The sequence below is a fragment of the Impatiens glandulifera genome, chromosome 1, assembly GCF_907164915.1.
Source record: "Impatiens glandulifera chromosome 1, dImpGla2.1, whole genome shotgun sequence".
NCBI lineage: Eukaryota > Viridiplantae > Streptophyta > Magnoliopsida > Ericales > Balsaminaceae > Impatiens > Impatiens glandulifera.
In genome coordinates, this window is record NC_061862.1 from 78,658,617 (window position 1) to 78,686,483 (window position 27,867).

The following is a 27,867-nucleotide window of genomic DNA, read 5'->3' on the forward strand; positions in this document are numbered from 1 at the left end:
TTAATAATTTTTTTAAATCCCTATTTTATCAGTAAAAATATATCAGCATCACATTCTATGCTCGTCGATGAGATCCACAAACAAAATCTCATTACCCAAATTAAATTGAATTTTTGAGTGAAAAAAAGATAATTCCACACTTTTATCTCAATTCTTTAATATATCTTTCTATATTCTCTTTAATGCTGTCAAAATTATGTTCACACAAAGGATTGTTATCTTTTAGTGGACACAATCTCTTATTTGAATTTTCAATTCTCTTTAATTAATTTCTCTCTTATAATTGATTAGATTTACATTAATTTAAGTTAGGTATGAAATAACTCCAATAGTACAATAAGACACTCCCTACTTCATTGAATAAGATATTTATATGGTCCCAAGTGTTACTATTATTATTATTATTATTGATGACAAAAACTATAACATTTTTGCGTGTGCGTTTCATTGAATTTCGGGGGTATGATTTGACGGATTTACCTAGTATTTGTCTCTAACTAAATTCAGTTTCTAAATGTGATTATATCTTAATTCACTTAGATACATGTTTAAATATATTTACAACATGAATGATCAATATTTAGACTTGTTTGGTTGAGATGTTTTGAAGCATAAATGAAAAACTCTATTAATGGGTAATGACACACAAAGCAAATGATGAAGAAATGTAGAGTTTGATGGCCCACAAAGTGGGAATTTTCTAACTTTTAATTCACACTATTGTTGCACTAAAGAGAGCATTCTAGACCATATTTGAAAAATCTTTTAGTCAGATTTGTATAAACACAATCACATAATTATCTTAAATAGTATATATGAAGATTTGAATATCAAAAAATGATACTTGTCTTTCACATGCCAAAACTATTGTATTCTTTATTTACAAAAGGTTTATTTAAGATACATACAAATGAGGAATTATTTACTAAGATAAATACTCAATTCTTGTCTTTAGCCCTTTAAATTATTTAATTACTAATACTTCGTACTTATAATAATTAAATAACCAACCCATTAGGATAATTCAAGTGAAAAAAAAGACTCACTTAAGAGAACAAAACGATTCTAGTTAAAAAATTCCTATAAGTTAAAAGTGAGACTTTATTCAATATGCTTTCCATGATAACTGAACTTGAGCTACACTAAATGGTTGAGACATTATAATTTTTAATCAATAATCTTTGCCAAACTGAAAGCATTCAATTAATCTTTGCTAAAACCCCGAAAAATAATAATAATAATAATAAAAAACAATGCGGATCAACAGCTGAATCGAAAGCATTCCATTAAACCCTTATTTTTCATAAACAAAACAGTGCAAAATAACAAAAAGAAAAAGAAGTCATTTCATGATAATGATGATCATAATGCACCAAAATTCATGAACTAAACTGAAATTCTAAGCTTATCTAATCTTGATGCAGATACATTATAGAAGTTAATTTAAAATTCAATATGGACTTCTTCAGTCTAGAATAAACACAAAATTCCACAAGGTTTGCATATTTCCTAACACCCTTTGTGGTTAAGTGAGCGGCTCTTTCTATCATTTTAACATAAAAAGTTTTAAATCAAAAGCTGGTGAAAACCTGATAAAAATGATATGATCCTTCAATCTATATTCACTCGAAAGCCGTGATTTTAGTATAGTTTCGTGCATCGATCATAGTTCAGCCTTTGATTCCGATTCTTCAGACGAAGGGTCATTAACTGATTCGGGAGTCTGACTAATAGACCCTATTACCTGTAATTGAGGATCAATGTCCTCGCCCAAGATTTGGCTAGTAAAGTGTCTTGCTTCCTGATCGAGATCTGGCCACTCCAAGACTATTCTTTTAGCACCCTGAGATAAAAAATAATACAAATTTTATTGAAATTATAATCCAACTCCAAGCTCATTTCTGCAGGAGATATGATTTTAGTGTTACAGTAGTTCTAGGTGTTGTTTGATGAAGTGATATAATACAAATAACCCCTTATTCCATCATCGACATGTCATCGATTAAAATGCTAAACTACAATTACTTTAATTTTATAACATTTTAATATATTAAATACAAAAGAATAATTTAGTCATTTAACCCAAATCACCCCATATAATCCATTATTTTGGATCAAATAGCCCTACATCAAACAAGCTTAACCTATATTTTGATATTTAGTATCATTTATAATCTCTATTTTTTTTAAGAATGTATGAAGGTTACCAATCAGTTTTGTTTAGGGTCTTTTGATTGTCATCCTTAATCATAGCTAGGGTTTGTCTAGCATTAATTTCTAACTGTTTCACTTTTGAGATTTTAATGAAATGGTTCTAACCGTTTTTCAAAAAAAAAAATATTACAGAAATATTCAAACAATAAGTGTAATTTTGTTACTATTTGATAAAAAATAATCAAAAAGATTATTGAGTAAATAATAAAAAACAAACCAGGCTTAAGGATTGAATGACCTAGAGTCCAAAACGTTATTCTTTTTAATTTCCTAAACAACAAGCCAAAATGGATTCCACTTCCTCCCCCATTACCCCATTTAATGAGATTCACTTTATCAAAATAAAATAAAAACTCTTAAAAAAAAGAGAATGTTCAGGTTTAGAGAAAATATCCTCACCTGAAGCTTTGGTTCCTTTGTCATGGGATTATTGCAGAGATCAATTGTTTTTGCCTTAGTTTTAGTGGCATTTCCACACCATGATTCACACCATAACCATTCTTGAGGAAGAGAGAAGATGGGGACAGTGTGTTGAGCATAGTTTGGAAGATCCTGGAAAGAAGATGGTCAAAATGAATTAATACTTCACTGTTTTATCTCTACTAAATCATCCCCTCTTCTTTTTCTTCTTAATTACCTGATCTAGATTGGAAAGACTGTTTGGATCCTTGCTAAGCGTCTCATAAATTATTCTCAGATTATCTCCTGCAGCCGTCTCTCGGAACTTGACCAAATCAACAACATATAAAGCACTACAAAGAAAATCCAAATGAAACCATTATTTTCCCTGTCTTAAGATAGAATAAATGAACACATCAATATGGTCTTGTTCAAGATTTCCTACCTTATATGGTATGGCCTTCCACGCAAATGGTCCTTCCAGAAACCCTATTATTCAAGAAGTGAAAAAAAGAAGTAATGAGCATCAATGCAAATGCCATTGTCTAACAAACGCAAATGCATGTTCTTTTTTCCTTTTCTGTTTTAACAGTCTTTTTTTTTTCCTTTGAGGAGGGGCTAGCATATCATCCAACCAGATAGGGTCAAGGTGTTTTCAAGAGGAAATCGAACCTAAGACATCAGCCTCTTAGTTCAAGACTCCTACTACTTGAGCTACAACACTTGGTGGCTATATTTTGTTTTACTGTTTTTTTGTGACCAGGGTTTATTCCCTGAAGAAAGCTAGCACGAACATCCAACAAGGGGTCAAGGTGCTTTCAAGTGGGAATCGAGCCTAAGACCCCTAACTCTAAACCTCTTAGTTCAAGACTCCTACTACTTGAGAGCTACCCTTGGTGGTTCATTTTTTTTCTTTTTTTTTTGTGACCAAGATTTATTCCTTAGAGGAAGCTAGCATGATCCAAACCGCCAAGGCCTCCTACTTAAATCAGCACGTTCTTAGTGAGAGTGGAACCGAAGACCTTTGGTCTCTCCTTTCTTTCTTTTATTTTGGTTTAGGGGTTATATACCTGCTTCCAAAATCGATACCCGTCCATATCTTTGTTATTGTCACAAAAAGGAGTATATGCAAGAGGTCGCCCTTTGATATCCATATCATAAAGTTCACCCATATCAGTTCGGACGATTTGATCTGCGTCCACAAATATAACCTACAAACGAATAGAACATTTAGCAAAAAAAAACAAAATTTGAAGACATAACATGACTAAGGTACGAGTGTACCTTTTCCAAGGAGAGAGGAAATATGACATCAAGGAATAGGATCTTATAAGCCCATATAATTCTTTGTTTCTCTTTCTGCTTATGTAGCCAAGTTGGCCACTTGTACGTAATCAACTCATACTCAAAACCGTATTCTCTGGCCATGTGTGGAATCACATCCTGCAAAAATAATGCTAATCAACATATGGATTATTAAAGAATATTAAAAGGCTTAATTTGTAAAAGAAGATAGATATCAGAACCTTAAACTGAGGTGAAAGGTAGTTCTTTATAAACCAGAATTTCACTGGTCTATTGGTGTTCTTGAGGACAGTCAGAATCATGATTTTCAAAAAACGTTCATATCTGCAAAACCAAATAAAGAGCAAAATCATTAGATTGGATATCTTAGGATGTGCAAGAAGAGGGTTGAAGAACCTTGGGGCTTGTTTGATGTGGGATATTTGAATTAAATCCAAATAATCCAACATCACATAAACTCATCAGCATATCAATTTTTCCATAAAACAATTCAAATTATCATTATTTTATAACATTTAAAAAGAATAATCAAATAAATACTATGGTATTTTGGTCATTTGACCCAAATAACCCACTTTTTCTTCAAACACGATTATTTTCAAATTATTTCCAAAATAGCCCAAAATCAAACAAGCCACAAGACACTGAAGATGGGTTTTATGGGGGATCAATGCTTGATTGGTGAAACTTTCAGTTGAGAGCTTGGGTGGAAAGGCATTTTAAGGCTCAACATCATTTTGTACAAACAAATAACAAAAATAGACCAGCTCCCCAAATTAGCCTTCTTTGTAAGTTCTGGACAACAAGATAAATACAATATAACTGGCAAGAAAAGTGTTTTTAGGATATTTCAAATATATATATAAAGGTATAGTGAGGCATAATTGTTCAGCTCGTGAATATCTCCATGTTCGAGTTTAATATTGAATTTTCTTTTAGTTATTCAATTTAAGAGAAATAAAAAAATGAGCTTATACATGTTCAGAATAAAATAAATATATGCATCCAAAAGGCTAAAACCACGGGTATAAATCTTACAAGTGTCCAGAGGCTACAGAAAAAATATTGATTGTTTTCTCATGCCTTCCATGAACTTCATTCTCCTGGAGAAAAATTGTAGTTGAAACAAATTAGTCAAGAAAAATTATTCAACTGAAATATGGATATAAGTAAGAAAATAAATTACAAAAAAAACTCTTACATTCTTTATTGACTGTTCACTGCCACTAATAAATCCAGATGCCCACTTCAAAAGATTATTATTCCAACTGTTACCCTGTATTGATGTATGATAAATAAAAGAAGTAAACAAACTTATCCACAATAAAAGCTCTCAAAAGAGAAACAAAACAGGTTTGATTATATGATGTGCTAACTCTTTTCTTCTCTGCTGAATGTTTATCATCATCAGATGAAAGAAGTAATTTCTCACGCTCCTTCCCCTTCTTCTTCACGACTTCCATATGAACTACCTTACCCCTCAAATCATTAATGGTGATTCGTTTTGACAAAACAGTGTTTTGACCTACATCAACATCTCCCTTCAGAGCATAGATCTCAGAACTTCTACCATTAGCAAGCTGCAAGTACCAAACCCCAGGAGATACTTTCATTTGCCAATAACCCAAATTGGCCATTACAATGGTATCAACCATGTGTGGGTTGATTTTACTTCCAAGTATCAATTGAAGTCCACGAGGCGGTTCCTGATCTTTCTCTGAGCAATGACCTATGTATTGTCCACATATAAAGTTAGACTTAATTAATAATTTCTGTGTATTAATTATGCATAAGTATTTGGGATGTTCGTTTGAGGACTTGAAATAACGAATTAGAATTGGAATTATAAATCAGTTTCAATTCCATCTCTAGGGACATTATACAATTTCCATTGTATTTTATTTTACTAGCATTATCTCATTGCATATATTAATATTAAACAAAAAAAATAAAGTATTTTACTAATTTTGTAATTTGTATATATTAATAGTAGAGAAGAATAAAAGAATAGGATTAAATATCGTTAAGAGTTACAATTCTAATGATTTCTCCGAACATAAGAACTTAAATATAATTCAATTCTGATTCCATGTAAACTAACACAGCCTTAAGGATGTTTGACTTAACCGAGGGCTTATTATAAATAATAAAGACGTGAATCAAAGATTAATATAAAAAAAGACAATTTCTCGGACCAGAAACTATACCAGTAAGAACCAAAGCTTCTAGCTCAAACACAGCTTGCAGAGTTCTTGTGTCGCCCAGGTTCTCAAGCAATATGTTATCGAGGTCATGACTGGAAATTGACATAAAACCAGCAAAACATAAGAATAAAAATAGTTGCAGTAAAAAAAACAAATAATATTTGAATTAGATATAAGCTTATACATGGCCACAACAGGTTCAACAAGCCATGGCTCAGGTACATCAAGGTTCATGGTGAGTGTTTTGTGCAAAGGCATATTGGTAAAAAAGGCTTTTGGACCATGCACTGTATCATCAGTACTGCTGAAATCATCCTATGAAGCAATGGTAAAACAGTGATTAGGATCAATAACGAAAAAATCAGCGACAAGAAAACAGAAAGCAAGCTCGTTAGTCGTTACCATTGATGGTACAACATATCTATAGTAATTCTTGAGAGGAAGGTCCGACAAGGAACTCTGCAATGGAGAAACCACCGCCATATCAGTTCTTTAGGACATAAGCACTTAGTCAACCGCAAAACAAGCAAACAAATGATTCAACTATTCTTCACACAACCATAAGGACCACATGAAGGAGGGGTTGTTAGAGAAATCCACAAACAACACAAATGGAGATACTAAATCAAGCAAATTTAGCAGTTTATCTCAGGGTTTTTGAGAGGATTTTTTTCGCAAAGATATGTAACCAAGGGCTTGTTTGATCTGGGGTTCTTTGAATCTGATATGCTTTTTTATTTAAATAAAAAAACTTGTTTGATGAAAAATAGTTTATTTGGGTTATTTTAGTTAAATGACTAAAATAGCCCTGGCCCCTAGTATTTAATATTTTAAAATGTTATAAAGAATAAGGGTATTTTGGTGTTTTAGTTAATAATTTGAATGGTGGAATGAAAGAAGTGATTGTTGATGGGATAGTGTTAAATCCAAATAAACCATATTTGACTGAAGTTGAAAGCAAGGTCATCATTTGGTGACAATTTGACCAAAACAGCTTTTCTGCTATATGCAAAACTAGCAAGAAATCACAGCAGTGGCTAAAAAATTGAGAATAAACTCACGATGGGATTGAGTACAAGCCTCATGCTTGGTTGGATGGATTTCCAAAGTATCCGAAGAAGCGAAGACAACTTTTGACCAGAAGAACTCAGGGGATCAATAACAGCATCAATATGAATTGCAGAGTTCTCATTTTGCAAAATAACGGCGCTGCCAAAAAAAATAGAGAAGAGTTATCAGATTCTTGAACTGGCGTACAATAGGTTATCCTCCTAAACATGAATGCCTAGAACACGATCCTTCCGTTTTCTATAAATGTTCAAAACCAACATGACTTTGTACACTATGCAACCTCCCTTAATTTACATGTCACAAAAAAAAAATGAAGCAATCTTATACAATTCCATCAATATCAACAACTTCCCTACAATCAGATATCAAGACATGAATAAAGGTTTTTTTATATTAAAAAAAAGGAGAATTAAAATAACAGAAAGAGAATAACAATCAATTTAATTCTTCAGATTATATTCAAAAGAACTAATCCCTCACCTGTATTTTGCATTCAAAACCTCAAAGCGTGCACTTTCTGAGCTTCGCTCTCTTGTGGCCATTGAAGATGAGACAAACATTATGATATCACTGATAAATTGACTGCAAGATGCATTTAATTAGTTAGTGTGAAGCCCAAATGGCTTCATGTAAAATGAACTCCAATCACGTAAAATGAAACCCAACAAACCTTGTTAAGGTATCAGGATCAACATCCTCCCACTTGGCTTCTTCAATGATTTCCATGACATGTTTTATTCTCTGCTTAAACTCCACAGATTCGAGAAGCTGTAGATCAGGACTCAAAAGCATACTGTTGTTGGCAAGAGACACAACCTGATAAATTGAGGTAGGCATTAAAAAATGATACCAACATCCTTAGTACAATCAAATAAGAATTAAACTAAACCTTCAGCTTCTGGAACAAAACCTACCCGTCCATTTGTGATTACTGCATTTGCTCCAGAATCAAGTCCAAGTTGCCTGGACAAAAATTGTGAAACCTACATGCCACCCAGAGACATGGATACTTATTATTTTCTCATATTCTTCCATCCAATTATCTCATGATATGCATCAATACAACATACAGAATGTCATGATAAAGGCTAATTTATATTACAGAAAAAAGTGATTTATTTGAATTTCATTTCTGGTTTCATGACTTTGTATCCCTACTGCACAAACTAGCTGGAGAAAGATACCAAACATGACAATTGACAACCTCTAACATCCAAAAGTTCAAGCACATTCAATCCTCTTGTAACATGTGAAGAAATTTATTTTCAGATTAAAGGAACTTATGTTTAACATATAAATAAAAAGGACAACAGATCTCTATCTAACTGAAAAATATCTTGTTTCAAAATAGAATAATTAATTTTGAAGTGTGGTTGGATATAACTAGTCAGACTGATATTTAGGTTCTTGGATTACTAAGTGGAGTGTACAATCAAACATAAATGCAAACATCAACTATATCCATTTTGTTTTAATAATTTCAGATTGGAAAAATTTTGGAATACACAATTTCTCATTTGTCTGTGTGGATATAAAATTAGATATCTTGTACAATATGTGAAGTTTCATAAGCTTGAGTTTTGCTATCAAATAAGATAAACTAGTCATTTAAACAATTCACCCTGTAATTATATTGTGAAAAACTAGATAATTCTAACAATTGACCATGGGTATAGAGATACCATGATAATTACATAAAAGAGATAATCATAAGAGTACTATTAAGAAAATTCAATGAAAGGGAAAAGTAGAGAGAAAGAGAAAGACTGTAATCATTTATAATTGGAATATTTAGAAATTGAAGTTCAAATTTCAAATAATTATAAACTTAGGAGATTGAACAATCTACATGAAATATATTTCATCTCTGAATCAAAAACTGCAACAATAAAATTATGGAAAAACAATAGTCTGTTGGCAAGGAATAAAAAAGCTTTCAGAAACAATATGTAGTAGATACACAGGGATAAGTCGTCATATCCGTTGTTCTTGTTATCAAATAAACAAGATCATATACTAGCAAGGGTTTTTGTGAATTATTACTGCCATTTTTAAATGAGGACACTTCATATGATCAATAGTTCATTTGTTCAGTTGAAGGGCATGATCACACACTTGAAAATACAAAATATATAAATATAATTGTAGAATTATCTTGGAAGGAAACAATTCTAAAAATGGAATGTTATCAATAGCAAATCAATGAGAATAATTGATTTCAGCAAATTCTGGCAGTACATTATTTCAGTCAAATCATATACCTCATTCAAATGACTTCTCAATTCTTGAAGAGAGAGATCAGAGAGAGCTGCTTTATAGGCCTTAGATGATAATCCATTAGCATCAGCTATATCACAGACTTTATCAACAAATCCCTGTTTGCTTTCAGCAACTACAGAAGATTGATGCATGAATTCGATCTCATACAATGAGCAAAGCTGATCCAAGAAAGTCAAAACCCCGGGTTTATTACTGCATATAGTGAACAAAGGTAGATAATGTTAGGAGCCACACAAGAGATTGAAAAGTAGCAAATTTCCATATGGACTAATAACATAGTATACCTGTATGCTGATGCTGTGGTTTGAAAAGCCTTTACAAAAAGAAGACTAAGCAAATCAGCATCCAGCTTGGCAGTAAATAGAACACCGAGCCGACCAATTTTTGTACCCTCCTTCTGTAACAAGGTAGGACTAGTCAAGGATGAAACCAAAATCTCATAAATGCAGAAAATATCGCATTGCCTTCTACACAATATTACCAAGTACTGTATTCCTTCACGAAGAAACTTCACTCCTTTTATTGACGTGACCTCAACAGCAAGATGATGAGTCACTGGCTTTATGTCATCTGCAGCTGAACGAGTTTTCAACCAAGACAATAAAAATCAATATTATGGCTGAAATATATCAAATAAGGTAAACTGATAATTTTCTTTTCATTAACTTACTTTCAGGTGAGTGCAAATAGCTGACACCATTTAGCACAGATTCCTTTCCAAGGGCTGCTGCAGAGAGAGAAACAAATGTTGGTTTGACCTTGCCATCTGCCATAATCTACATTATAAAATCAGAAGGTTAAGCAAATTAACTCAAATCACAAATTATATTACAAGAGAAGAGATATCTCTCTGTCAATACCTGTGGGTTGTAGCGCTTAATACCACTTTCTGATAGAAATTTGTTGAGCACATCCGTATGGGAACCGATTTGTCCATAATAAACTTGTTCCTGTATTCTGGGCAACTCTTCGTTCATGGCGCTCAGAAGAGCTTCCTGAAAGAGTGATAAAAATTAAACTATCTTATTCTGTCATTGTAAAGTACATAGTAAGGATGAAACAGAGTCTACAGAAAGAATGCAGCAGGAGCGCTCAACCCGACAAAGTAACAAATGTATTGTCCCATAATTCATGTGTTTAGTTCTATAACAAATAATAAATGAATCACTTGAAGATTTAGTATGCATATGCTATGAACTCATCTCTTTGAAAGAAAATATGACATAAACAAATTGAGAACAGTCTACAGATGCATCAATAGCATAGAACAAAGACACATAATCAATAAGTTGCAAAGGTCTCAGGAAGTACCTCGTTAACATCATGAAGCAGTCCATTCATTAGGAGACAGCACTTATGCTTAGCTAATCCCAGCTTGAAGACAAACATAGAGCTTTCATGAGACAGTTGTCTGAATTCTTGCTCTTTTTGTAGCTTCAATAAAGTATCTTGTGGAGGAGATTTTGCCTTTGGTCTGTATCCAAAGGTTCAAGTAAATAAACCCACTTCGGATATTAATGAAGAAATTTCTAAGATACTATCTAAAACCAAAAATTCATCCATTGTATAATGCTACTGTACAGTCCACATAAACTTACAATATTGTGTCTACAAATGCTGCATCTATAAGGTGTGGCTCAAGAGTATCCTCTGCAATATCGTCTGCCTCAAGCCTTAACCTATTCAACTGGCACACGTCAAAAGATTATTAGCCGAGCATTATTAACTTCAGCATAAAATAGATTCTGCAACTTTTCGTAAAGCAGTAATTTTATAGGAAGAGCATCTTGATAAATTTCTTCCTGGTCAATGTCTATAGAATGACTCCTCTATCTCAAACTAAGGATAAGTTATTGAAAGCAAGTCATTTTAAAAATAATAAATTGGAAGTATATACGACCACATAAATGAATTAGTGATATCAAGGTTAACGTCCACACACTCAAGTCCATCTAAGATGAGGCCAATGCAGACAAAAGGGATCATAGTAAATATTCCTAGGGCAGTATTTCCATCCATCCATATCAACATCATAGCATATCATTCACAACAAGTGGCTCAAAATATGTTGTAATGTTCATTGTTTGATAGGTGAGAGCACTGAACCTTGAACTCCTATGTGGAAGATGATGTGGGAGATGATGTGGCAGATGGCATGGCAACCTTCTAGATGAAAATGGTGGATAACCACTTCTGGTTGCAACAAGAAGATTCTAACTTCATACATTGATATTTTATCCTATTAATTTATCTTTTATGACTTACTCTTCTAGAATAGTCCTTAATGATTATATATAGAGCCCAATGTAATAATTATCATTATCATATATAGAAGAAAGTTCTTCTTCCTACTATTTTCTTCAATTTTGTTCAGAGTTGAAATTTCTAACAGCTAAGCCAAGTCTCGAATTCCATGTTGTATAATTGTTATTCCATCTATTCCTATGTCAAAATGGCAGTTTTAGGTATGGTCGCAACTCAACCGCCTTTTTCCATTTGAGTTGATAAGACACTCATGATATATATTACTCCCAGTACTTTTTCTGAACTTCTTTGATCAGTATTTCATCTTTTCCAGTTTAAGGCAATTTTGAAAAACTTTTCAACTTCCTTTGCACATGCAAAACTCCTATCTCTCACTTAATTTTGGATACATGGAATATTATTTTGTAGATGGGATTGTAACAGAGGGACAATAGCGGTCACAACTGGATGAATGACAGGAAGGAGTTCCCTATTGATATAAAAAAGGGATGGAAAAATGCCTCTTCTTATGCAATCTATCATGAACCCAAATTTTGATTTTAGCCATTTTCATATAATCCTGAATCATCATAAAGATAGGATTAAAGCATCTGATTTTTTGGGCTCTCTATTTGCTCTAATATTTGTACTCTCACAAGTTCATAGCTGACCTTGCTCGTCAACAAACCCATCCCATTCAATAGTAATGCTTGTATGCTATTTACTGGTGTAATTACATAAAAAAAGACCCACAAAGTGGTGAAGATTTCCTCTGAAGCACACAGAAATGGATATACTTTAATAGGAAAATGGTGTTATTCAAACATAGTTAATGAAGGGAAAAAAACATCTAAATTTCATCCATGACCAGAAAATCCTTAAAATGAAGCTACTCACATTGCTCAAGAACTGGAAGGCCATGTGAGCTCCATATTTTTCCTTGATATAAAGAAAAAGACGGATAACCTGCACAAGAGAACAAAAAAAGTGAAAGTGAATGAAACATAAGCTGGATGATATATTTTTCTCAAATAAAAAAAGCTGCATGATATAACTAGGTACATCCTGGGAATTATTCAAAAGTCAAATAAACAACTATTAAACCCCTCAAAGAATAACCTCTTGTTATTAAATCAGGTGTGGTAGACATGCAGCATTTTACAAGGAGAACTAAAATCTTATTGTATCTATAATCCAACAGTGTCTTGCATCAATCAACAGTAAAAATAAGTAATTATTGTCCTTGTTTGGGTGGTAAGCAATAAGCCAATGGAAATTTGTAACCAACAAATGCATGCATATGATTCATTTCCCACCATAGAGAGAAAAAAATATCATAGACAGAAACAATAACCACTGTAGAGAGAAAAGCAATACCAAACTAGACATATCTTCTTCAATCTGAATGTCATCTTTCAGTTCTCCACCGTTCGCTTCAATCATATCGACGACTTTTGTGGAATATAAAATCACCCCAAATCTCATAGGAAGATTGTTCTCATACAATGAAAGGATCATATCAACCGACTGAAGAAGACATGAATATAAGGAGGGGGATTAATAAGTTCCTCTAAGGAGCATGTATCAAGTATATAAGGGAGAGTATAAGACATTAAGGAGAATCTTGCCTCAAGTCCACATAAAGGAGTAGGGTCCAAGACAAAAACTGCATGAAACAAGTTCTTACGGATATAACGGAGTTGTCCAGGAAAGACGGGCATCAAAATCTGCAGAATTGAAACAAAAGGGATATAGCTTTCAGTAAGACTTGGAGCATGTTTGATGTAGTTTTTTTTTCAAATAATCCAACTTTTTTTTGGGGGGGTGGGGACCTTGTTTGATTAAAAAGTGGATTATTTGTGTTAAATGACTAAAATATCATTTGTAATTACTATTTTAAAATGTTTAAAAAATAAAGTAAAGGTATTTTAGTTGACGATGGGATAAGGGGTTATTCCTTTCATCAAAGGAGACCTTGGTAATCCTATCAACAACCTGAAGATAGGACAAGAAAGCAATAAAATGAATCTAGAAAATACCTCGTTTAAATTGCTCCGCCACCGGTCGTACATGGAATCCACTTCCAAATTATTAAGGTAATGAAGGTGGTCCGACCGGAAATCAATACGGTATGTATTCGAATCTGGTGGAGGTTGACTTGAAAGAAGTCCTCGTATGGTACTTGGAGAAATCTAAAAGTTAGGCAACTTTAGTAAGTTAATGGTCCTGCTTTCCGTATTTAACAAGAAATTTCCGGCTCCGCATATGAATCATTGCAAGAGCAATCCAGAAATAAGAACATTTGGAATTCTACCTTCAGCTTTGAATATTGATCAGCCAATGACAACTCTTGATGAATCATGTCAACCAATCTGCAAGAACGGTATAACCAGCAAAGTTATCTGAGTATTAAGGACTAGCAAATGCCGTCAAAATCAGAACCATGACCAACCACATAATATATCTCTATTAGGGTTCAACCTGTCATGTACTAACATAATGACTTGCCATCGTATTTAGAGGTCCCCTCCCAAGTAAACCTATATCTGTTTTAAATGTGATCATTCCATAACTACTGGGACAAAATTATGGTAAGTCAGACAGGATCTTTTCTACCCTACATTAAAGGTGGAATTGTTCCCTACCCTATAGAGTGTTGGTTACGAAACTGAACTTACCCTACAATTAATACTCCCTCATCCTCCTTTTATGTGAACAGAGTTAACCTTATACTTCCATTTTATGTTGAATATTTATAAAAAAATGGGTACAGAAAGAACAATATATTCTTGGAACATAAGGAACCCATAAATGCTTATACTTCCATTGAATCTTAGACTAGATATTTCTGCTTACATTTTCTCTTCAATTGGGCACTTAATCCTCCACGAAAAGGACTCAAACCTATGTTGCACGGATACGGATACGGGTATCGTATCAAATACGATACGGATACGGCGATACAGAAAGTTTTGAAAATATAGGATACGATACGTTTAGAATACGCATATTATTAAAAATTATTAAAAAAATATATATAAAATTATAATTAAAAAAATTAAAAAATATTAATAGTTGGTTAATAACTTGGTGTGAATTTTAAGTTTATCTTGTTTATCTAAGAAACACATAAGATAGATAAAGTAAGATAAAGGAAGTTTAAGTCAAGAAGAGGAAATGTTAGTTTAGGGTTAGTTTTGTTTTAAACATTTCAGTCCTCCTAAAATTTTTACTTTTTAAAAATTACCTAAAACGTATCCAAAAACGTATCCAAGCCGTATCCAAACCGTATCGGATTGGTCAACTCCATAAAAAGTCAACGACACTTCTTTTGCCGTATCCGATACCCGTTTTGCCGTATCGTATCCGTATCCGTGTCGTATCCGTATCCGATACTCCGAATTTTTTTTTTAAGTATCCGTGCTAAATAGACTCAAACTGTTATGTTAGCTATTACGTTATAGAGATTTCTCAAAAATGATAGCTCAAGCTCCAACGGTGGACAAAAGTTGTCCTTTCATGGACGTGTGGACATTCTATAGATAAAATTGAAGAAATTGACCTGTGGTCAAACAAACTGCAACAAACAAACAAAATATATAATGTGTTCACATAAAATAGAAGGTATTTGAACCATTGCCTACCTAAGATTGTTGATTCCAAAAGGTGAGCATGTTCAACTTACCCATCTTATTATAATCAGAACATACTTTCCCCTAATTTGTATGCTCCAAACCTAATTTCAAAGGAATTCTCTAACAAAAAATATACATATTTTTTTCAGGTGCACTCTTCTTTGATAATTTCTACTCTTTCTATCCTTCTTGTTTCATCTATATGAAAACATTCTAGCTTCTCACTCTATGCTTCCAGTGTCAACTTTTTGTCATGAGAAGAAATCCACTGAATGTAATGCATTTCTCAAGGAACAGCAGTCACAATTGAAATAAATATAAATATGGGATTTAAAAGCATACAGATATAGGTCCACATCTTCAATATTGATTAAGGCGCCATTCACAGCCATTATAGACTTGCCGGGAGGAATCATTCGCTGGTTTGCTAGTATTTCATCTTTAACAGATTCATTCAGCTGCACAAGTGAAAATACACAAGGTTTATCAATCTAACAAATTGATGACAAAAAATCCAGGACTCTGGCTATAGGCACTTGCAGTTCTTTCCGTTTGTTTTTTTTCTTGATGGAATATAAATATGTCCAAAGAACAACATACTCCACCTTCATTCGAGAAATGGAGGAGACAACACTAGGGAAATTTTGGTTTATTTCCTGCATGGACTGCAATGGGTCAGAAGCATGGACTATTCTCTGAGCTGCTTGATGACCTAAATCTACAAGGGCAACAATGAAGAAAAGTATAAAATTTATATGATTTCTGAAAGTAACATAGCACACCTCCATACTGAGTTATCTAGTAATATGAATTTACCCTTCAATTCCCATATATCCAGTGTATCCGATATGGTTGATGACAAAAGATAATCTCTAAAAGTCATTATCTCAGATGTTAGTTCGGGCTTGCGTTCCTGCATATAGAGAATATTATTTCCAAATCGTCCAAGTGAGCACCTTAAATATGTTAACGAATACTCCTAAAAGTAATCATGTGCAACCAGCTCTATAAAGGCTAAAATAATTGTATCTCCTTCCTTAGATTAAAACCACATTTCATAAGTATCAATATCCTGTCCCTTGTTCCAACAGCCTATGCATGGGGAATATTTTTAATACATAATAAAGTTAACAGGACAACATGACTAACCTTACACTGCTAACTCCTAAGCATGGAGAAAAGATGATAAGCTGTAAGTCAGGCATATTTATTGTAATTGTACAAACTACTTAATAGATTATTCTTGTATTTGTTACTTAATAAGTTCTTGATCTCTTTGAATAAGACATAAGATATAAAATTCATCTCCACTTCACAAATATTTTTTGATTTCTATGACATTCCTCATAGAGGAAAAACAATAGGCAAAAGGACACAAGAATTTAGGGAAACGTTAATAAAAGAGGCAAGAAAATGGACACGGATTAAAATATGGTTTTTGCAATCTAAGCAAAAAATGAGTTTAGGGAAACATACAAGAATTCGGGAGAAGATGAATCCTCTAACTTCTTGGCTGAGATCTTCAGTATGAGGGTCTTCAAGGGTAACACCTGCAGCTTGAAAATGAAAATCTAAGAAAAGATACAAACAGAAACCAGTACTAAAACCTGCAAGATAGAGGTGCAGATAATAATGATGTCCAAGAGTTCAAGTTCTTTTATTAGATAGAATTAAATGGGGGTAGCAATGAGTAATGGAAAATTCTCCCACAGTTAATGGAAACTATGATGATCATCAAATACAACTACAATATAGTTTCTAGGTAAAGCTAAATTGTCATTTGAAGCGCAATGATATACAAGCTAGATCAAGAAGCCCATACTCGTCAAGCAATATTTATTTGATTTCATGGGTTAGTTCAGTGAAGAGACTCGGGAAATTACCTTTCTTTATTGCACTGTCATCCATGGCCTTGTATTCCATGTTCTTCAGAGCCAGCTCAACACCATAACCACCTAAGTTTACCGGATCTTTTGTGCCAACAGCTCCACAATTACCAGTTTTTAACTCACAACCAGAAGGCAATACAGGTCTATGAACATATCTTATCTTCCCCTAAGGACATGAAGCATTTATTAGCAGAAATCCTTAAAGAGATTTGAAGTGGCTGCCTAAATGGTTAAGGAAAGGCATAATTGTGAATAAATAAAATTTACCAGAAATGGTTATGTTGATAAAGTCAAGCCCTAATTCAGAGTGATTCCCTTAATAATGATATGAAGGGATGAACAACATCACCAGAACATTTTAAATAGGGTATTGAAGACAAACATCATTCTGTTGATAATTTATTAGCAACAAGCAATCATCTAGCTCGAAGGAAAAGCTCTTAGCAAGGATAAAATCATTCTGTTTTTCATCTTTAAAAGGTGGAAATGTTTTGGGATGAGAGGTTTTCAATATTGTTGCCGTGATAATTAATAGACGATTTGTTGATAGCCTCCTTTGGTTATCGTTTCTGCCTTTGGCACTTGGAGAATGGAGTCTGGATTGTCAAGAGGTTTCCCCTCTCTTTTTTGTTTTTCTTACTTATTGAAGGAATGAGATTTTAGCCTTTTTGTAATCTCCTATCTAATGCAAATAATACTTTTTTACATTTAAAAAAAAGTGATTGTCTAGCAACAATTGCATCAATATTATATTGCACAAATTCAGCTGGGAAACCGCTAATCACAACTGCTTTTAGTTGTAGAGTAACAGATGGTAAAAAATGTAACTTCTTGACTCTCTGTTTTGATTACTCCATCTGTATTTTAATCCAGCATTTGCTGTCATATTGTTCAAATGTCAGAACTTGGCCACAACTTTATTTCAGCAACAGTGATAATTTGTATTTGGGAGTAAATGATCCCACCTAGTTCAATTAGAAACGTATTTCCCATGTTGAAGGAGACAAATGGGATGATGTTTTGCACCCTAGTACTTAATGGTGCCCTTACAACTATTTTACTTTGAGCCAAAGAACAATAGAAGTGTGGAATTCAAAATAACTCTTGCCTGATCCATTTCATTTTCCAGCTTAAAGTTATCATTCTTCTTCTAGTATTCATGTTGACTGGCAACTCTAGGTTGGAAAATATTTGGACAAATGGCATAAAGAAATGTCATCCGATTCTCTAAAAAGAAAATTGTACATGATATTGATTGAACAGAAATGATTATGCAGAAAATAGCATGGTTACTTATTTCAAAAAGGGGAAAATATGGTTCATTCGAGAACAACTATGGTTAAATTCTTGTGCTTAATCACTACAATCAGAAAACAACTAGGCAACCAACAAGAGGAAATATTAAGTAAACTAATCTTTGCTAATTATTGTGCTAATTATGATCAAGAAGCTAGGTACTTGGGCCTATTTGGTAAGATGTAAAGTAGGGGTGAGGTTAATTCTTAATGTTGACATCATATATGAGAGCTTTAATTTGAAGTTGAAAACAGTTACCATTGATATGACAGCTTTTATTCAAGTTTTTAGAATAGAATGAGATTTTTCGAAATAGGCCTATTGTCTTCTTCTTTTTCCTTCTTTTTTTGAGACTATGATTTTTTTTGCTCGGGGATAGGCATGTAGTTCACTGGTCCTTGTCAATGCACAATGAAATTGATAACAAAACACATGCAAAGAAAAAGAATAATATCAAGGAGTTTACCACTTTAGCTGCTGCTACCAGAGCGACATGAAATTTCTTGAAGCATTCTGTCCCAAGAGCTCCATAGAGAATTGCAGCAGGACTTCCACTACTTGAATAGTAATGAACATGATCAAAGTCATAAAACTCTGGCTGCTGGAATGAGTTTCCAGATCTGAAAATGAACAGAGTGATATTATAACTAACCTGGAAGCTTTTTGGTACGCTTCTAAAGAAGGGTTTTGTAACAGAAACCATATAGTTCCAAAGAAAGAGATTAGAAAGGAACAGTCTGAGCCCTATTAGATAAGAGAACCATGGGGAACTTCCATAGCTGAAAAGCATTTTGAACTCCATTCATATCCATGCCTTGATATCAATCTATTTTTACTTTATTTTTTTAACAAAGTTCATTTCATTAAAAGAAAAACAAAAGAAAGTGTAATGTACATGAAAGAATGAGAAAACAAAAAAGGAACAAAGAGAAATGGAAATAAATGGAGAATCGAAAACCTAATCAAATGGAACCTGCTCATGGCCGACTCCCACAAGCGGGTTAACTGCCATGAGCTATCCAGTGAACCACAACAAACCAGCTGGAACCAACTATATCAACTATTTATACAACTATATCAACTTTTTACTAACTTGTGTCCTCTTTTACATCCTAACTAATACTTCAGGAACTGCTTTACATAATCTATCTTCAAGAACTATTCTCCTCTATTATACCAAACCCTAATACAAGTGTTAAAGGAAGAAATTAGGAAGACATAAAAAGTGTACAAGCACTTACTCAGAAGGATTCTGAAACCACTGCTCCATCTCAAGAACATCAAAAAAAAGTTTATCACCGGTATCTACCCAGCAACATTTATTACCAGGACTTCTCGGGTTCAAACCCACAAGCAATGGCTCAGACTTCTTGTCTTTCAAGCCATCGTTTGATTCAGTAAGTCCTCCCAAAGAGCTTGTATCAATATCAGCTACCACAGGGAAAGAAGAAAGGGACTCTTCTGCCAATTGCCGATAAAGAACTACTCTTGGAGATGCTGATCGTAAAGCAAGAGAAAATTCGAAAACAGATCCTAGAGACTGACTCATAAGAGATTGCCCATGCTTCAAAATTTCCTTGAAGCAATCTTTGGCTGTATTGGAAGCATCATTTCCTTGTTCACTACCAAGCCAAAGATCAATAAATTCCCAGTATAGGTCTTTTCTTTGTTTGGACAACAATTCCCTGTTAAAAAAAACAATGATATCATTTCATTCAGAACTGACATATGAAAGCTGGCTCATTAACCTGCAATTCTGGTACAATATGAAATGCAATAGAAAACGAAATGAATACATACCCAGCTTCAATTAGAATTGGAGTTCCACTCCATCTAGCCCGGAGAGCTACCTGAACATTCTTCGGGCGGCTAACTTCCCCATTTGCCGAATTCCCAAAAACAAAGAGAAGAACAGTGAGAACAATGATCAGTCCAGGAAACACAGATCTGAAGTGGGTTTCCATTACAGAAAACAAAAATGATTAGTGTATGAATTTCCCTGATTGATCAGGTAATAATAACCATTGGCTAAAACTCCGTCAACTCAAACTTGAATTACAAAAATCTCAGGTTTCTGATAGATCATCAGGCCGATCAATGCTTTGTAGAGTGAGTGGGAGTTGACGGAGACGACTCGCTTTCGAGCTTTTGAGTCCGAATTGCAGCACAACAGACTAAGTACGATACTTTGTCTCTCTTGTTTCCTTTTTTTTTTTTTTAATCGAGCTAGGGTTCAGTGGAATCTTGAAATGTTAACCGACTTATTAGGCCGAATAATCTTTCCGACACACGTGTCATTCATTATATGTTAAACAAATTATAAAAATCAATTTTTTATTTCGCATATAAGTAAGTATAAATGATATAACATTTAATTAAATAGGTTTTTTATTATTTGTAAAAAAAATATGTATTTTTTTCAATAAAATAATCTGAAATTAAGAGATTTCTTTAATCCTACGTGTCAATAGCTGATTAGTTGATAGCACGTCACTGAGATGTAGTGAGATATTTCATTTTCCATTCAGATTTATGGGATATATATATATATATATATATATATATATATTAAATTACCTAATTAAAAACCACATAAGTTACAAGTTTAATATATATATATCATTCAACCTGTTATAATGAATTTATAAAACATAAAAATAGGCACCCTTTTGGTGTGATTGGATTGGGTTATATTATTGGTCCTTGTTTATTTTATTTGAAAGAGAAACATTATAAATAATCTTTAAAATATTTTTATTATATTTTATTAAAATATTAATTTAAATTAAATAACTTAATTATACATATTATTTTTTATTTTTTTTAGTTTGGAAGCAGACATATGAATATTATAAGATTTATAAATAATTTTTATTTTAAGGTTTTACTAGAAAAAAAATTCATTTATATTTATAAATTTTAAAAAAAAATTATTATTTATTTAAATAAATTTATGTCATTAAATTGGTAAATATAATTTTGTAATGTTATTTGTTTATTATTATTTTTAAATAGTTTTATACTTAATTGTATATATAAATAATAATATAATATAATTAATATTTTTTAAAATCAATTTATGACCGGTTTCTAAAGTTACTTGAAAAACCCTTAAAATAAAAAATCAAATATATAAACCGACGCCCAATCAAATAAATCGATGATATCCCTAGTTTTCATCAAATTATATAAATGGATCATCCACCTCTTTTGGAATGATAGATAGCTATTCATTAAAGACGTTAGTGGTGTGTTTTAATTTAAAAGTTCTATAAACTTATTTCATAAAACATATGAGCATTTATTTATTAGTCATGTTATTAAACACTCAAAAACATTGGGATACGATTCTTTTATATGAACTGTTGGGTAAGAAACTCATAGATTGAATTTTTAACTTCTCAATTAGTGTATTGGGATCCTGTGGCATATTTATATAGAATGACAATTTAGTTTATTCGGTGAGTTATAGATATAGTTTTGTACTCAAAAATCATTAATCTTCTAGATCAAGACCTCATCATCTCAAGTGCATCCGATACTTTGGAAGGCTATTTAGAGTCTTAAATGTCAAAAAAAAATTAGGAATTTTCTTTAGAAAGTTTGTCATAATTCTCTCCCAACCCTTGTCATAATTCTCTCCCAACCCTTGAGAATTTTTTCAACAACAAATCTCGTTATCCCCTATCTGTTTTAGGTGATCTTCCAATATGAAAAATGTTGAACACTCATTATTATTATTTTGAGAAAACGATAGAATGTCAATAAATAAAAAAGACCTGAAATGATAAAAATTATAAGAGTTCAGGATTCAAGCTTTTGCCAAAAATGAATGAACTAACAAGATGAAAACAAAAAAAAAAACAACCAGAATAAAAACAAAAGTGAAGGACACAAACAACCAAACTTGGAGCACCTTGAAATCAGAAATAGGGGTGACTTTCTCATATGCAATGCTCCATTTTTGACAAATCAACCAATTTCTTTCACAACTGGAAATTCGCCTCCACGTTCAAATGAGTGAGTTTCTATCCAAGATAATTTCATTCCAAACGAATCATTTCGAATCCTTGAAAATTCTATTGCATTCCTCTTCATCCAAATATGATAAACAATTTTTGCAAAGAAGCACTTGAAAACATTTAAACTAAAGTCATTACCCTTTGTCATAATGATTGTTATTTCCTTGATATCAATCCATTCTTCTGGAAAACTAAAGAGACTCATTGATGTGGAGAACTTACCCTAAAACAAGGAAGAAAATTGATAGTCCTCAAAGAAATTGTCAATGGTCTCCTCATTTCCCATATAAATAAGGTACTTGGGATCCGGGATATTCATATGCTTTTTAATTCGATCGCGGGTGTTAAGTCTTTCACGAAACGCCAACCAGAAAATGAATTGGTGTCTAGGAATAGCTTTGATGGACCACACTAAATGAGACCATGTAACCACATCCCCTCTATCGTGGACAATATTATATAATGATCTTGAGCCAAATTCATTTTCAACACTCCAAACTCGAGCATCCTTACAATTATTAAAGTGATAGGAAGATAGAGTATTGAGGATCCTTGTACTTTTTAAAATTCCCCTCAGAAGGTTATTCAATTTCCCATTTTTGTCTTGTTAGACAATAGCCATTTGACATTTCTGTCTTATTCGAATAAGAGAGAAGACACTATTATGAATAATATGATGATTCTCGAACTAGAGGTCATACCAAAATAGGATTTTGTTTTTATTCCCAATCTAAAGTTTGACCATCTTACTAGCATTATCTTTGAGCTTCAGATTTTTTTAAGGGACCATGCCATTTCCATCTTGATCTTGCACGTCCAAATGTTGATTTCCTTTCTAATGAACCAAGATGAACCCATCTGACCCATAGCAAGTCTTGTTTTTTCTTCAATGCCCAAAAATGCCGATAGGTGAGAGTTTTATTTCAAGTAACACAGTCTTTAATACCAATTCCACCTTCTTCCTTCAGCTTGTAAACATCAAGTCACTTCACCTTTTTGTCTCTATTCCCTTGAGTCCCCCCCGATGAAGTTCCTCATCAGTTGATCAAGCTATTTCATAACTTTATTTGAGAGGACTATTTGTTGCACTCAATATCCAATGATGCCCATAGAAACTCTCATGAATAATTCAATTCGTCCCGCATAAGATAATTTCTTTGTAGCCTATCCCATGATAGAGTTCTTCACTTTTTCAATCAATGGCCTGCAATGAGAGATTTGAAGTTGTTTGATGAGAGTGGGATACCAAGATAATAAACTAGTAATGACCCTTCATTGATTCCCATGATGTCAAAGATGCTTGCCTTTGTTTCCTCATTCACACCGCCATAGAAGTCCAGACTTTTACTCTAATTAATGCTAAGACCTGTAACACTAGAAAATATTGTTAATGCCTCCTTGATAGTTTTGACGAATTCAACATCATCATGCGCCAAGATGAATAAATCGTCTACGAAACAAATATGAGTGATGATTTCTTCCCTACAATATGGATGGTGAGTAAATGAGTGGTACTTTAGAAGCATTTTAACAATGCACTCAAAGATCTTCATGATGAGGACAAAAAGATAAGAAGAGAGGGAATCCCCTTGTCTAACCCCGTTTTCCCCTTTGAAAACCCCATCATGGATATCATTCACTCTAACAATAAAGTGAGGAGTCGAAACACTACATAATCCACTCAATAAAAATGTAAAGAAAACTAAAAACAACTAAGAACTCTTGAATAACACTCCATTCAATGGTATCAAAAGCTTTTTGGATATCCACCTTAAAAGTCACTCGAGGTGAAATTGACTTCTTGTCATAGCCCTTTAATAATCCCTACATAAGTAAGATATTATGGGAAATAGATCTACTATGGATTAATGTTGATTGCCCAGGACTAATCATGTTTGAAATAATAGTTTTAATGTATTTAGCTATGATTTTAGAAATAATTTTATAGATTACATTGCAACATGATATGGGATGGAAGTCTTGAATCCTATAGGGTGTGAAATTCTTTGAAATAAGGTTGAGAATAGTGACATTCCATTGTTTAAGAATCCTACGGTTCTAAAAGAACCCTAAAACTCCATCACTAACACCTTTTCTGATAATTCCCCAGTTAGCCTTGAAGAAGGTAGCGTTAAAGTCATCTGGCCTTGGACTTTTGTCGCCTTTCATGCAAAATAAAGTTTACCTGATCTCATATGCAATAACCATCTTAATGAGCTTCCTGATATCCTCCCTTATAACCTTCCTAATGACAATCCGATGTAGGAAACCCAGGTAGCTTAAGGGCTCATTTCTAGTGCCAATAAAGTCCCGATAGAAGTTAATAGCCTTCTAGTGCACCTACTTTTGCCCTTGAGCCGTACTCCCATCATTCTGTTTGAGCCGAAACACACAATTTCAAAAAATTTTAGTAGAGCACTTCCGATAGAAAAAAGTTGTATTCTTATAACCAAACGATAACCAATTTTGTCTTGATATTTGGCGGGAAAAACTCTACCCACGTGAGTTGAGTTCACAAAATTCAGTCAAGGCTTCCTTATCATTGTCATGTTCGTGGATCATACCGTGATAACGGAGATGTCTATTCTAAATTGCTTCCAACTTGGATTTAGCTTCTAAAACTCTTAAGTAAGTATTGTTATATCTTTTCCTATCAAGCTTTTAAAACTCGATTCTAAGAAGTTTCAACTTCTGACTCACTTGGTACATCTTAGATCCATGAATTTGCTCAGTCCATATCTTATTCACAATATCACTAAAATCTTCGTTTTTCATCTAGAACTTAAATGGTCTTTTAATTATTTCTTCCTTATCTCAAGTCATCTTGATTGGACAATGATCAGATATCCAAAATTTAGAATTTTGATGTGAGTTTTTGGTAATTTAATGGCCCACATTTCGTTAACTATTCTTTATTGATGCGACTCTCCCTCATTTGATCATTACCCCGCATGGAAGACCAAGTAAAGAAGTTTCCAAAGCATGCTGGTTCATACAGCTCATGTCCATGATACAATCATTGAAGTCTAACACCCCTTATGTGATTTCAGAAGTTGGAGACCTATTCTCATAACTAGTAACGTTGAAGTCCCCAATAATAGACCATGGTTTGATATCGTCAATACTTTCCATTAATCTACTCCAAAGCTCTCTTCTACTGTTATCTGAATTATTATCATAGACAATGGCAATACTGAGAACACTAAAAGTCTTATTGCACTTAATTTCAACCATAATGACTTGATCACTATTATGAATTTCTTTAGCTTCAACCATCTTTGAATCCCAACCAACCCAAATTCTTTCGAACCTCCTATTTAAATTGTGAATAAACTTTCATTCATCAGTAAAACAAACTGAACTAATTCTATCAATGTTGTTCAACTTAACTTTAGTCTCAAGGATTCCTATAAGTGTAACTTTCTCCTTCTCAATGATTTTTCTAATCTCCTTACTCTTGAGGGGATCATTAAGTCCTCTGATGTTCTAAATCAATATAATCATAAATGTCTATAGGATCTTGACTTCCGACTTTTCCCCCCTACTTATTTTATTATGCCAAGAAAATCATGATGCATGGTCACTATCTGGTTTCTTTCATTCTGAATTTTCTATATATAATAGATTTGATACATGGTTACTTCAAACTTTTTATAGAAACTACACTACTACAAATGTTTGTTTTAAAAATAATATTATTGACACTTTATATTGGAATTTATGAAAAAATAGAAATCACTCTTTGTTTGATAAATCAAAATTATTGACTTCAGTGTATAACTTAGTCTAAGGTCTTAATCAAATTGGGGTTAAGGAAATAACCTAGTGAATTATTGAAATAATATTGTTGGAGAGTTTTGAAATTATTTTCATTAATTAATTATTTCCTTTATGAGAGATGGGAGTAATAAAATTTTATCACTACCACTTTGTTACAATGGTCGGATGGGAGAGAGAAATGGAACTTTTATGAAATTGACCCGTTCTTCTTTAATTTTTCACCCACACTTCAACCACAATTTATTCTTTTTAATGAAATTCTTTATTCATTCATTATTTTTTACTTAACAGTTCAGCGAGGTTATAGTTTAGGGTTTTTGTTGATCCACTAAAAGATGATCGAAATTGCGAGGTCACCTATTTTTCCAGTTGTTTCTCCTGCGTTAATGTTAATCATTATGTGTAAGTGTACTCGAACAACCTCTAGGTCTTATTATTTTATATTAACAATATAATGAATGTTTAAGTTTTACAAGATAGGTGTGGAGTCAAATAGTACAAGAAATTAAATATTGAATGTTTAGATGAAATATAAAAAGTATGAAACTCTTGAATGTTTAGATATAATTTATACAAGATAAGATAATGAATGTTTTAGATCATGTTATTTGATTTCTAAACTAGATAATGAATGATGGCTAAAATACAAAAAAAAAAAAAATTCTATTAGAAAACCAGTTAGTAAGAACATCCCATTAAAGAGTTCTTCTCGCCACAATTTTTCTACTTAGTTCACTAAATGTCTTTTATAAAACAAAATTTTGGTTTTTGTTCGGACTTGTTCCTCTATATCTATATAAAAGATTATGAGTCCAATGGTTTTCTTGTATATTGATTCTTATTGTTGTCAGAGATCTTATTTTACCTCTTTATTTGTACTGGCATATTATTAATAATCTGAATTTAATGTTTTCAGATGCAATTTTAGGTTAGATTTCTTGTCTTAAAATAACATAAAATATATAATAGAACGATATTACAAAGAAATTAAATAAAATACAATATATAAAGAACTATATCACCAAATTTAAATGTGTTAGACATATTTATCTTAAAACAGTTTCATCGTCTCCTGTTTATGCTGAAACTTATCGTAGATGTCTGTCTCCTAGGATAAAACGAATCTAGTAGTGATTCTGTATTGAAATTACTACACATCAAACTTGACCAACGTACCTGAACTATCACCGGGTTTCAATCAAAATGTCGAGCAAAGAACTCGAAGATTACTCATAAAATAAGGAGAGGACTTTTGGAATTCTAAAATGAGAAAGGATGAGATGATGCGTGGAGAGGGAATATAAGGTGAAGGGATATTTATAGTTGAAAATTAAACTCATAATCAATTCTTTAATCCAACTACCACTAATCCATCATTCATCTATCGAACAATTATCCTTGTTTGCCTTTTCATCATCCTTGCAAGTTACATCCAACAATAATATTATTTTGTAGTTAGAAATTAACACACCATTTGTTAATTGCCTCATTTCAAGGCATTAATGTTAATTGTAACAATTAACAAATT

General features: G+C 32.8%; 1 protein-coding gene across 1 annotated transcript; it reads right to left on the minus strand.

Moving 5' to 3' along the window:
- Positions 1–1,260: 1,260 nt before the first annotated feature.
- Positions 1,261–20,749, minus strand: LOC124919024 (UDP-glucose:glycoprotein glucosyltransferase). The gene is made up of 37 exons (XM_047459136.1): positions 20,338–20,749; positions 19,779–20,222; positions 19,004–19,157; positions 17,236–17,407; positions 16,829–16,902; positions 16,169–16,265; positions 15,958–16,070; positions 15,695–15,810; positions 14,032–14,089; positions 13,757–13,909; positions 13,346–13,444; positions 13,095–13,244; positions 12,615–12,683; positions 11,072–11,160; positions 10,785–10,947; positions 10,334–10,468; positions 10,144–10,249; positions 9,955–10,049; positions 9,758–9,870; positions 9,455–9,665; positions 8,108–8,176; positions 7,864–8,009; positions 7,674–7,775; positions 7,184–7,331; positions 6,525–6,581; positions 6,307–6,437; positions 6,126–6,214; positions 5,295–5,647; positions 5,120–5,194; positions 4,957–5,021; positions 4,140–4,242; positions 3,898–4,056; positions 3,684–3,824; positions 3,059–3,102; positions 2,852–2,966; positions 2,614–2,766; positions 1,261–1,843 (listed from the first exon to the last, which is right to left on the minus strand). Exons 1-37 carry the CDS (start codon positions 20,499–20,501, stop codon positions 1,664–1,666), a joined length of 4,905 nt encoding a protein of 1,634 aa, XP_047315092.1. The 5' UTR covers positions 20,502–20,749; the 3' UTR covers positions 1,261–1,663.
- Positions 20,750–27,867: the final 7,118 nt, after the last annotated feature.